Source organism: Metopolophium dirhodum, chromosome 1, assembly GCF_019925205.1.
Source record: "Metopolophium dirhodum isolate CAU chromosome 1, ASM1992520v1, whole genome shotgun sequence".
NCBI lineage: Eukaryota > Metazoa > Arthropoda > Insecta > Hemiptera > Aphididae > Metopolophium > Metopolophium dirhodum.
Window position 1 is genome coordinate 31,192,947 of NC_083560.1, and position 14,023 is coordinate 31,206,969.

General features: G+C 25.7%; 1 protein-coding gene across 1 annotated transcript; it reads right to left on the reverse strand.

Annotated features, from left to right (window-relative positions):
• Nucleotides 1-8,644: 8,644 nt before the first annotated feature.
• Nucleotides 8,645-9,102, reverse strand: LOC132936203 (kelch-like protein 2). Its single transcript, XM_061002899.1, has 2 exons — nt 8,916-9,102; nt 8,645-8,832 (listed from the first exon to the last, which is right to left on the reverse strand). Exons 1-2 carry the CDS (start codon nt 9,100-9,102, stop codon nt 8,645-8,647), a joined length of 375 nt encoding a protein of 124 aa, XP_060858882.1.
• Between the last annotated feature and the right edge of the window lie 4,921 nt (nt 9,103-14,023).

Below are 14,023 nucleotides of genomic sequence, written 5' to 3' on the forward strand. Positions count from 1 at the left end.
TAATTGTGTGCATTTGAAAGTGTTTAAAAAATGTTCACTATTTTATTTTTAGTATATTTATGAATTGCCTTTTTATATAAATTAAATGCCTTTTTTTTACATTTTAAATGCTTTTTTTATTGATTATATTGCCCTCTAATCCGAACCCTATTCATCACGGTTTAGGGCAGTAAAACTGCTTCGAGTTTTTATAAATAAATGAACTTTTCAATGAACATTTAGATAAACATTTAATATACACCATTAAATATTCAAAATATTTTTACTTATTTTAAGCTGTTTACAAATATTATCAATTTCCAATATTTTCAATATTTTTAGTTTTTTCATCTATGAATGTCAATAAAATTGTAATTGTTGGGTAAAAAAGCTTGAAAATTAAATACAAGTCTCTTAATATATTGTTACAATGACATTTGAAAAATATTACAAATTCATGGTCAATATTTTTTTTTTTATAAGCATTTAAAGTTCCAATTTTGACAAAAGGTGTAAAAATCACGAAAATGTGCAGATTATTTAGAGTTAGAAAACCCTAATTTTTAAGTATTTTCCTAATTTTCCTAAAAATGAAAAGAAAACGGGATTTTTTACGCAAAATCGGTTTTTGACGGTTTTTGAAGTTATTTAGCAGACTCTTTTAACATAAACTATATCTACAATAGTTCATAGACTTAGCTACAAAATGATATCACTACTCTTATAGAGACTTTTTTATAATAAAATTAGCATTTTTACACGGAATTGGCCGGGAAATATGTAAAAAATTGTAAAAAAAAAAAATTAAGTATACATAAAAATATTAAACACGGAGAGGTACACAATTTCGTGATAAACTAATGAACTGATATTTAAAAAATGTTTAAATTTTATACAATATAAGTATAAAATAAATAACTCCCGCATCTTATTGTTAAAGAATAATTTAGAGATAGTGTAATAAATTTGTATATAATGTAGTATAGATTAGTAACCCAATAACCTTATCAAAATTACATAGGTAAAAATGTATTTTAAAAATATAATTTATCATCATAAAATTTACTCGGAAATCATTTTTCAGTTAAGTTTTTCACTTCAATATTACTAAAAATATTTAATTTTTATATCTCGAAATGTCAAAATGTTTTTGGTTAATAAAAACTGAAAATGTCATTGTCAAGTAAATTTCACGAAGTATTCAATAATATTTTCAGAAATTGTAGCTCATAAGTCATAACTAAAGATAACCAAGGAAATTGCAGAGGATGCATCTGTTTTGGTACAATACATAGTTGAAATCGAATATTTTTGTTCAATATGTCATTAAAGTTGACTATACGAAACCACTTATAACGAAGGTGGTACGTTTGTAAAATAAAATGTGAGTAAATAAATAAATAATTCATTTTCCATTACAAGGAAATGATAATAGCAAAAATGTTTTAATTTTATAACATCAAATTCTCTAATAATTGCTTTTTTGACAAAACTATAAAATACAAATATATTGTAAACATTATATTTTTAGTTTAATTAACTTATTTATCCATCCAATTTTTATTGTTAAGTTATAATACAAATAACAAAAAAATTAAATATAATATAATCCCTATCTATAACAATTGATTTATAATATTCCAAAATATATTACAAGATCCGATTAATAAGTTTCATCGATTTGGAAACTCATTTTATTAAATATATTTAGAAATTTGAAACGAATTATGAACTTTTGCCTATAATTCAATCATAAAAAAACAAAAGACGGTCTGTCAGTCTGGATATTTTATATTGTTATAATATATTATAGCCTGTAAGTTGTATTAATATTATAATATTATTATTTTAATTAGTTTTTATGATGACAAACAAAGCGTCAGAAGTTAAAACCCCGTTTTTAGCATTTTTTTTTTTGTAACTTGTCGGTGGTTTTTCTCATGGCATTTAATAACTATTGAGAAAATCGAAAAACGACCTCTGGAAAGTTCCATCTTGATCTAATTTGCTAAATGATTAGATACTGTATGTTAAAATCGATGAACTCCTTCTGGTACAAGTTATGTATACAGGACAAAAAATAAATAAATAAACACCATAGTAAACCATTAGCTACCTCGCGCCACTGAGAATCTTAAATTACAAACAATTTTGAGCGTAAAGACATATATTATTTTATGAGCGTCTGAAGTTTATAATTTAGCGAAATTTGATATTCATGTTTAAAATTAATTTTATTCTTTACGATGTAATACAAATTTAACAAAATACTATTGCAGTCTTGAAATTTTTACACATAATATTTATATTAATTTTTACTAGTTATAAAAAACAAGTAAGTCATCATTTGTACTTTCGATTGAGTAAATTGTAAACTAAATAATGAAGTGTTTTTTAACAAAAGTATCTTTTGCAATTGTATATAATGTAGTATAGATTAGTAACCTACTAACCTCTTCAATTTATCAAAATTACATAGGTAAAAACATATTTTAAAATAAGGTGGGTAAGTGGATGTCGCTCTGCTGTACAGTAGGTTACAAGTGGATCACTGTAATGGATGGTGTTAAATTTGAATTCAATGAAATAATATCATTGTATGAGAAAAACGTTTCTGAGCGAAAACCGTCAGTCAGCCTATGATATTACCAAGTATATTTGATGATATTATTGTGAATAAAGTAATTTATATATAACCTATTTACGTGGAGCCTAACAGCCTTGTGTTCAATTTACAATCTTTAGTTATAAAAGTTGAACATTTTATAAATTTTTAACTACAAAATAATTATTAAATTATAAATTTGAGTTCGATCATTAAATGCTTATAAAAAAAAATTGTGCCTATGTATTTTTAATATTTTTCAACTGATATTGTATTAAAATATATCAGGAGCCTTGTATTACATTTTTACACTTGTTGGCCCAACAGATAAAACTTTATTGATATTTATTGAAAAAAAAATTAAAAAAATGAAAACTGAAAATGTCCGTAAACAGCTCAAAAAGATTCAAAATATTTTCAAAATTGTATGGTGTATAGAAAATGCTAATATAAACATTCAGTGAAATTTTCAAGTATCCAAATTCGTTCGTTTTTGAATTACAACAAAATAAGGAAATCGCTACATGAGAAATCGAGTGAATATCCAATGTAGTAAAAATTTGAATTTCAAACGCTCGTAAAAATTTAATTTGACTTTCTTATAGACATTTTTTTTTTTGATAAAGGTAGACAAACTTATGAGGAATCTTGTATTACATTTTAAAATCTTAGATTTAAAAATAAAATTTTTACGAATTTTTAACTCAAAATAATTTGCTAATTTTCATGATTATGAACTTTGAATGCTTAGAAAAATAAACTTTGACTAAGGATTTTTAATATTTTTCATCTGCCTTTGAAACAATATACTAGGAGGAATTTTTACTTTTGACCCCCAAAGTACCAACTAGATTCACTTCACTATCAGAAAAGGTACTGTTGAAGAAAATCGAAGCATTTTTACTGCTCTAAAAGGTGTCCTCAGACACAAAAATAAAAAAAAAATAAAAAAAAAAACACACATCATTGTAAAATCAATACATTCATCGCTCCGCTCAGAATCTAAAATGAATGAAATAATCAACAAAATAGTATTATATAATTTTATAAATGCTTATATATATATATTATGCATGCATGTAACAGTAATGTTCTTTCGCATCCGGAGTGTTATAATTGAGTCTCGATATACCAGGACCACATGCTCTTTCGATTCCACGCATTCGCTGGCATGCCGACTGCAGCCGTCTACCGACACCGGTCGAAATCGGTTTGTATGCTCGAAATTGTAATGTTCTCTTGCGGGCTGGATACCAGGACCCCATATATATGATGCCGTGTTTCGTGACAACCGCATAGTCGCCCGTCAATACTCAGTCCGCGACCCGTGGTTAAAAATCGTAAATTAAAGACTATAAAAAAAATTAGTCGCAAATACTCACCAACATATTATTAATATCATCCCTCTATCGATAGCAAACGAGTAAAATACAAAGTTCACACGCACACATAATAATATCTTTGGTGAAATATTAATAACTGTCTGGTCATACCAAATTTTCTCACATTATTTTTTACGGATACCACAATAATTATCATCGATAATAATATTATAAAAAATATTATTTATACACTTATTATATTGTCCTACATGTGATAAAATCACATATTACCAAAACCTTGGTTTTTATAATAGTGCGTTATATTTATAAGAAAACCAATATTGTAAATTACTGTTTCTATTTAATGTAATTTAAAAATAGCTATGAATTGCTTTTACATGATATAATATATATAATATATATTATACTATTGAACAATTAGTAAAATTATGTAAATTGAAGTATAATTCTTCAACACTTTAAAACCCATTAAAATACTTTTGAAAACATAATATTGTACTATAGTACTAGCACGGCTATAGATAGCTGTAAAGTAAAGTGTACATTTTTGTCTATGAACTCAATTTTTTTATTTTTCTTCTTTACCTATACGTACAAATGTTTGATTTTTTTTATTCATTGGATTTTAATACGGTTAGGTTATGTCTACACACATTCATTATTACGTAAGCTTATAACCAGAATATTATAATTATTAGTGGCAGCATCGCCGACCTCTCCGAGCACCTCCACTTCCCGACCCAAACCATACACACATCTCATAGGAACGCTATTGGTGAATTATTTTTTTATAACATTTTTGTGTGTGCTAATTATTATAATACATTATTATTTTCTTTTGAGCAGTATTATTGCATCAACTACATATTGCGAATCTCACGGACAACGCTATATACTAAAATATAATATAATTTACATTTAAAAATATATTAATTAGTTATTGAATAGTCATATTTATGTTTAATGTTTATAGTATGTATATTAGTAGGTATATTAGTATGTAAAGTTTTATTAAAACACATTAGTACATTACGCATTTACACATAATATTTACTATATTATATTATCATCAATCATCATATTATATATTTTGTAAATTGAAATATTATTCCATAAATAAAATTTTGTGTATTCTTGTTGATGAACAAAAAAAAAGGTCTTCGTACAATTAAGGTGGTCCGCGCAGTGGCGGTTCTGGTAGTATTTTTTTGGTGAGGCAACCTATGTATCACCCCCCCCCCCCCCCCATACAAAATTAGAATTCACAATAAATCTAATTTAAAAACATAAAAAAAATCCACACAGATTTCATTTTACCCAACAACAAACATGGCCAACAAAACAATTTTTGTATATAATGACTCCCGCATAACCAAGAGTGTTGTTGATAAAAATTTGGATTAAATGACCTACAGAATACCTTACTTAGTTTCTTGTCAGGAGCCAAAGCTGACAAAATCGGAATAGGCTTACCCACTTTTAGTAAATCATTTTTACTATCAGAATTCCATCGCCGAAACGGCGTCTTCAACAACATAACTACCACGTCTGTCACTGGATACGTCATAACTCCAACAGTAATTAATTTAATAATGTTTATTACAAAAAACTGCAGCACTCGCACATATATTTTAACGTAGACGTTAAGACGAACCGGAATCACCGAAAAAGTGTAAGACACAAGCGACCATGTAGAAATTCGCTAGACTAAACCGGTGTGAAAAATAATGCACCGGGATGTTTGGACCATATCATTTACATGGTTCATTATCCCGGTGCGGTATAATGTGGGATAATTTTAAACCGGTTTAGTCTAGCGAATTTCTATCATTCGTACAAGACGTCAAGACAGAAATCACTAATGATAATTATAAAATTATTATCAATAGATATTACAACGGAAAACTGTCCCGATTCTCGATTGTAACAATAACATCTTTACTGATAATGTGTTTTTACGTTGAAATGCCGGCTGACTATATATTCCTGTATACCGAGTCTATTTTTAGTACATAAGGCGATATTAGTCGAGCCTCACAATGATCATTGCGCATGCGCAACTCTAGTTATTTAATAGTCGCGTACATACGCTTGTGTGTGTAATTCACGTACACAATAGTACATACTCTGAGGCGGAGTTAAACGGTGCTTACTGACGTCATCGGAACATTGCCGCCGGTTGAAACACTAGCGTTTGTTTACGTAATAATTATTTCATACATTTCTTATCGGTTTATCACTATTTTTGGTAATAAACACTAAATAATATAATGATTTACCATTTACAATATTTAAAATTAATAATTTTTATTGTTAAACTTTGTAAAGAAGATTTTTTTCTCAAATAAAATCATAAAAACGTTAAAAATTAATATCAAAATATGTATATGCTATCGGTGGGCCAAAAAATACTTTAATAGTATTTTTTACTTAAAATTTTAGGTTAGGCGGCGCCTCACTTGCCTCACCCCCAAAACCGCCACTGGGTCCGCGACCTATAAAATATTATCGAAGTGGTCCGGGGTAGTAAAAAGGTTGAGAACCACTGGTCTAGAATATAATATGATATAATATGATAAGAAAATTAGATTTTTATATAGATAATTAATATTAATTTTTATATAGATAGTAGAAACGATCAATCAGAAGGCTAAAATGATAACCGGTGCCGAGACCGACCCCAGAATGCTAATATGCGACCGGGTACCACGGCCTATTATTGTTTGTTCCCTGCCCGTACAGTAATAATTAGGTAGTGATTCATGACTAAGAACTGAAGAATATTTTTTCATAGTTAGGTATTTATTTTCATAAGATGGTTGATGATTTCCAACATACAACAGCGGTGTTACAACATAGGACCCTGGTGGCTCGGGACCCAATTCACCTATCAATGTATAACAGTTTCCGTTGTTTTTTATCAACTAATTATTAAAAAAAAATACACATATTGTAAAATCAATCTATTCATTACTCCACTCAGAATCTAAAATATCTATAACATGAAATGTAACATAGCTTTATGTGACAGTTAATTTTATTTGTTTTGTATAGGATAACAGTAAATATTTTATGTCTTTTTAGTTAATATATTTGTTGATGTTAGACATTAGTTATAAATACTATATATTTTATTTTTATACCAATATTGTTTAATACAATCCACTTCTGATTGAATTATTTTATATTGTAGTATAGATATTAAAATATACATAGTATTAAAATATTACATTAGTATATTACCTTCCATTGTATCAAAATGTAATACTTCAGATTCAATTTCTTTTCGTGATTAGATTTTAAATGTAAAATATATCCAGCCATGGTATCGAACGATTTCAGACAATGTTCAAATGAACATAATATGTTTAAACCACGAGATTTTTGTTGTACGTGTCATTTGACATGATGGATTAATTTTTTTTCACATTAAATGAACTGTTACAACTATTAATTAACTTTTTTTTTTATCTCATCGTAGGAAAATAACTAGTTTTGGTATAAAGTAAAACAAATTAATAACAAATGCACAGACTATATTATTTTATGAATTATACAACTGTTTTAGATTATTGTTATAGCTGTACCTTACATACAGATTTATTAAAAACAATTAAAGAGTAGCTGAATCTTGAAATATGATTTTTTTCCATATGTTTCCATTAAAATACAATAGAAACATAGAGTAGAATATAGAGTATAATATAGTACCTATTTAATCATATTCTACTCAAAAAATATAAATTAATATACTGCTGCTAGTTCTGTTATAAAGCAAACTTGTGAAGTTAATATATATTTTCAATTTTAAATGTTGTCTAATTTAAATGTTTCTTTATTGAATTTGAAAGAAAGTGTTTAAAACATTGATATAAAAAAGAAAATATTTACAGTTCACATTAAAATATAAAATATTAAAATGTTACTTCAAAAATATTTTTACAGTCCTAATCTCATCAGTTTATTAAAAGTAGCAATCAAACTATTAGAACTAATAGAAGTGTTCAAAATGACAGAATTACTTAATTAATCCTGGCGGTTCTCTGAAATATCAGAAATATAAATGCAAATAATATACAGTTCATAAATCATAATAGGACAATTTTTGTAAATTACTTTTTACAAATAACTTTAATTTTAACAAAATAACTAAGTTAAGTTACAATTATTTATAAAAAGAAATAACTTAGTTACTAATTAAATTATTTTCTACATTATATTTTTTTGCAGTTGTGTACATATTACGGCAGTCACAATGTTGCCGGTAGAGCGTACTACTACCTACAACATAATAAGACATTATCTGTGGTATTATTTCTATGAAAGTAATTTATTTTACTATTGGTTATACTGTTAGTTGGAATAATTATTGCCAAAGACATGTCATTGTGTGTATAAATTATAATATACTTGAATAATTCCAAGTGTCAACCAATATTATTTTTAAATTAAAACAAGATAACAAAAATCGTAAAAATAGTAAAAATATCTCTGAAGAAAATTGGTTTAGGTATATATTTTAAAATTTATTGGTTGCATTATTAACTATTTATGAGAAACCATAATTTAAATGTCCAAATCTTAGCTATAGAAATTGAACATAAAAGTTGTAAAATTAAAAAAAAAATTCATGTGTTGTATATGCTATACATAGTGAAAGATACTATAATGCAAAATATTAAAACATTTATATATTGTGCTGAAAAAAAAATGAATGCTAACCAGTTGTAAAATGCTTTGGCCTATTAATGGCTACTAATCCAGGGGAATAGCGCATCAAATTCATTTTTGATGTGACCATAGCCCAGGTATTGGTGTTTGGGTTGTAATATTCTGCAGAATTCAAAATAGAAGTTTCGTTCATTCCACCGATGACATACAATAAACCATTTAATGCGAGTACATCTATAATGAAAAATTAAATTAAATTCAAAATATATAAAAAAAAGTTTCATAAAATAGTTTACATTTATTCAACAAAAAGTTACCTGCATATTTTTGAGGCAAAAGTATGTCTGCAATAGTTGTCCAAACACTTGTACTTGGTCTGTATTTTTCAACACTACTCAAAAGGTTTGATCTATTACGACCGCTTACAACATACAGTTCACCGTTAAAAACTCCTACACCGGCAAAACTGCGATGTTCACACATGTTTGCGATTGGTGTCCACATATCAATACTGGGATTATAACACTCAACAGTGTTTAAGGCCTGTAATGATTGATCAAAACCTCCTACCTACAAAATTTAATTAATACAAATTATTGTGGAATAAAAATACCTCACACTTAAAAGAAATCCCGGAGTAAAATATTATTGCATTTTTCTTATTAATTACAAAAATGTTTCTATTATAAATTATTAATTTCAATATAACACAGGTTAAGAAAACGTTAAGAAATTAAAAATATTATAATTTATTGTATATTATTTATATTAATTAATTATTCAACAAATATAATACAAAATTTAAATCATAAAAAAAATATTTGTTTATCGTAAATATAAAAGATCATTCAGGACTAAGACTAATAAAAGTTAAGTAGTAAAAAAAAATGAATTAAACTAAAATAATTAAGCTATATTAAATGTAAACATTTAATAAAGTTGATTATTGTTTTTCGTGTTTATTATATTAACAATATTAAAAACTAATAAGTAAGGTCATATTAAACAAGAGAATAATAATACTTTTTGTATAACATTAAGTATAAATCAGTAACAAAAATGTATTTGAGTTTTTGTAAAACTGGGCATAAATAGTTAAATAGTTAAAGTTAAGTTAATTTTTAACTTTTTTAAATTTAATTTTTAACTTAACTTATTTTAATTGATATAAACTTAATAAATAATGAGTTGCTTTTAATCAAATTCAAGTTTAGTCAATATATAAATAATTAAATAGTAAATATAATAACCTAACCTAACCATTTACTAGAATAGAAAATATAGTTAAATTTATTTATTGTTCCAATAACCAGAATTCTTCAAGAAAAATAACTTAATTATACATTGAGAAATAGCCATTTCGGTGTATCGTATATATAAAAATATACCGTACCATTCTGTGGTGTACAAGAATATGTAATAATAATAACAAAAATAATAATGAATAAATACTAATAAGTAATAACTATTATTCGGTGACTACTGATTATTCTAATTATTGTAAGTCATTTTTTTTATTGATTCTATTGATACTTATCATTCAATTCGTATAATAGTAATTAATATGTTATTTACTGATATTTTGCTAAATCTTATGTCATTCACTTCAACTGCATTTTCAAAAGGGTATATCTTGTTTATTATATATAAATAAATAAATAAATAAATATTACCTATGTTTAACTCTTGGATCATATTCATGGTAAAGTATGGTAATTAAATATTTATGCCTATAACATACAATTCGATAAATTAAAGATAAACTTAAAATCATTTAACCCAAGTTTGTTATAAATTAAAGCAGTGGGTATTAGTTTGCACGGATTGATTCAATAAATATATTTTTAATGCAGTTTATAGTAAATAAATAGTAATTAAATTTAGATAAATGATCATTGAAAGTTTCTCTCTAAATTGTAAAACTTTAAAAATGGACTTTTAGTAGGTACCCATTAATGATAGATAAATCATTCTTTTATATGATTTACTGAATATACATTTTAATTCTTTGAACACAAAAAAAATGTTTTCCGTATTATATTGTTTATATAGTAAATATGACTAATATCTCCTACCTATTATATTATTATAATTTTTTTTTTAATAACTATTGTGGTATCACCTGTTTAGAATTACATACGGTAAACCCTATTACACGTATTACCCTTGTAGGTACGCTCTAAGCACTCTCTCTAAATAAATTCATATTAGCACAATTAACTTGTTGAGACATGATGGTGTGTGTTTGTCAGTTCTATGTCCGTTCCTCAAAATCGAATGTCTATAAGGACCCCACAACAAGAGCGCTATTCATTGACTATAGATATGTGTGTCTGAGCACTGTTCCAATCTAAAAGGTAAGAACGAAGAAGACTTGAAATAATATGCAATATTGTATTCATTGTTCAATTGTTTCCTAAAATATTAATAAACCTTTAAAGATTCCAATGTAGGTATTTCTTATTATTATTTGTTCGGAGGTATTTAATATTATCATTACTATACCGATGTATCTAAAGACAATATTTAAACAAATATTTACATTAATTTAAAAAGTTATATCTATTCATACTGACCTACGTTACGCCGGTATTGACTTATAAGTGAATAATAGCTAAAACAATACTTTATGAATTAGAACTATATTATTATATTAATTTAAAGATACAATTTGGTTTTGCCAAAAACTAGTTCAACATAATACCATAGTATTACCAATTATGCAGAATACAATCAAGTATACTCTATACCAATAATTTTCACACCAACTATTTCTTCAAACAATTCAACGCATAAAATTAATATTCACTTAAAGTTGTGGTTAGAAGTGTTAGAATTTAAAACGCTTTACAGAACACAGTTTTTGAGTTATATAATTTGCTTTCTGGAGGTTAGGTACCTAGTGTGTAAATAAATTAATAAGGTAGTTCAACCCGATAAGACAAGATAATAATTACATATTTCGTAGTTGATTCCACGTTTATTTTATGTAATCATAATATTAATGTAATACCATTTAATAATAATAGCCAGTATATAGGTACTATTATTAGTATACTATATACAGTGGGTAACATAATGGCCTGACAAATAAAATTAAAAAATAAACAAGCATTATAGTTAGGTATACGTATCATAAAAATTATGAAAATTATAAGGAAAATAAATAATTTAAGAAACATCCTTACTTTACAAAATTCTAATAAGAATATTTAGAAAAAAGTTATTACATTTCAAATTAATTTATTTCAATAACATATTGATATTTAAAAAAAATATATATCTAAACTACTTGACTTAAATAAACGATTTTAACATTTTTCTAAAAATAATATTTACATTTACAAACTGACCATTCTAAATCCGTAGCATTCAAATTTAGTTTTCAATCTTTAGCTATAAAGGTTAAACATTTTATAATTTTTTGAATACGTCATAATCATTTTTTAGTTTTAAATTTGATAAATGTTATAAAAATTTGAACTTTAAATGCTTATAAAAAAAAATTGTGCTTATGTATTTTTAATATTTTTCAACTGCTATTGTAACAATATAACAGGAGCGTTGTATTAAATTTTCACGCTATTTTACACAACAAATAAAATTGTATTGATATTCATAGAAAAAAAAACTAAAAAAATTGAAAACTGACAATGTCCGTAAATAGCTCAAAAAGAGTCAAAATATTTTCAACATTTTATGGTCTATAGAAAATGAAAATATAAACGTTCAGCGAAATTTGCATGTATTTACACTAATTCGGTTTTGAGTTACAATAAAATAACAAATTCGCTACATGAGAGACCAAGTGAAATTCCAATCTTTTAAAAATATGAACGTTCATAAAAATTTTATTTGATTATTTGCATGTAGACATTCTTTTTTTTTTATAAAGAAAACAAATTTATGAGGAATCTTGTATTACAGTTTCAAATCTTAGATTTAAAAAAAAAAAATTTGTATGAATACTCAACTCAAAAAAAAAAATATGCTAATTTTCATTATTTTTTCTTATTTGGTTAAAATTTGAACTTAAAATGATTCTAAAAAAAACTGTGGCTAAGAATTTTAAACCAAAAGGATAGTAATAAGTGTTAATTTAAATATGACAAGAGACTGTTATGGAGGTGAAACTATAAGATAATATTTTGGCCCATTCGACCTATAGTACCTACCTATGCTGTAATAATGTGTAGCTGGTACATGGTTCGTAAGTATAAAATATTATTTTAACAGCGCATCACACTCGACAAGCGACTGAATAAGGTAGGTAATATGTAACTAATAAGTGATGTTCTTCAGTGCCTACCTACCTACCTACAAAGCTGGGCACTAACTAGTTGGAAAGTTAAAGTTAAGTTAGAAAGTTACTTCTTAAGTATCTTTTTAACTTAACTAGTTAGTGGTATACCAATAAATTTAAATATACCCATATATCTTTCTATGTGGACAATAATTTAAAAGTCCGATAGTCTATATTTTTACATATGATAGTGGTATAGGTACGTGTCCAATATTTTTAATTATTACTCAAGATAATCACGAGATTCGGGTATTGGTATTTAAATTCAGAGTCATCATAGTGCTATTATTATTGTTGTTTATGTCCTTTACAATAAATTGTGGTATCTATTCAAAATTTAAAAGAAAGTTTGCTTTTATATTTAAAACTAATAATAAATGTAGCTGTAATTTTCCTAGAAAAAAAGGTGCGCAAGTGAGTGTCACTCTGCTTTATGCACAAAAAAATAATCGAAAAAAAAAAACTAAAAAAATTATAAAATGTCTGTATACAGCTTAAAAACGAATCATAATATTTTCAAAATGTTATGCTGTATAGAAAATGAAAATACAAACATTCAGTTAAATTGTCATGTATCTATATTAAAGTTTACACACAATTTCAACAATAAAATATCATCAACAACACATTAATAAAGACACGCAGACTCAGGTGTATCAAAAAGTAACATAACCTACATTTATAAATCTATACTCACGATCCCAATCAATCGTAATAAATATATGCTATAATTAATAATAAAAGATAGGATAAAGAAAATTGACATTTCAAATCCCTTTAATTATTATTTATTAAAATAGCTAACTATACCACCTCAGTTAATATATTATTATAAGGTGAAGTTTTATCAATGACAACGTACATGCTTATTTTTAATTTATTACACTATAATATTATTTTTAACGTGTTGATATTATTTTATGCAGGTAAACTAAACACTGCACACATGATCTGTAATAAAACACCAGGAGATTTCTATTTACTTTTTTTTTTAATACGAAAAAAACAACATTAATTAAAATAATAAGTCCTAATTTTTATTGGTCAATCCAAAAGATAAATATTAACAATAGGATAATCAATTATCTACTTTACAATGTTCACTGTTCCATATATTATGCA

What these genes read in the sequence shown, in the direction of transcription:
- LOC132936203 (XM_061002899.1), bottom strand. Translation starts at nt 9,102, where the DNA reads ATGTGGACACCAATCGCAAACATGTGTGAACATCGCAGTTTTGCCGGT. An exon ending in TTTGCCTCAAAAATATGCAG is followed by an intron (nt 8,833 to 8,915) that starts GTAACTTTTTGT and finishes TTTTCATTATAG; the next exon opens with ATGTACTCGCATTAAATGGT.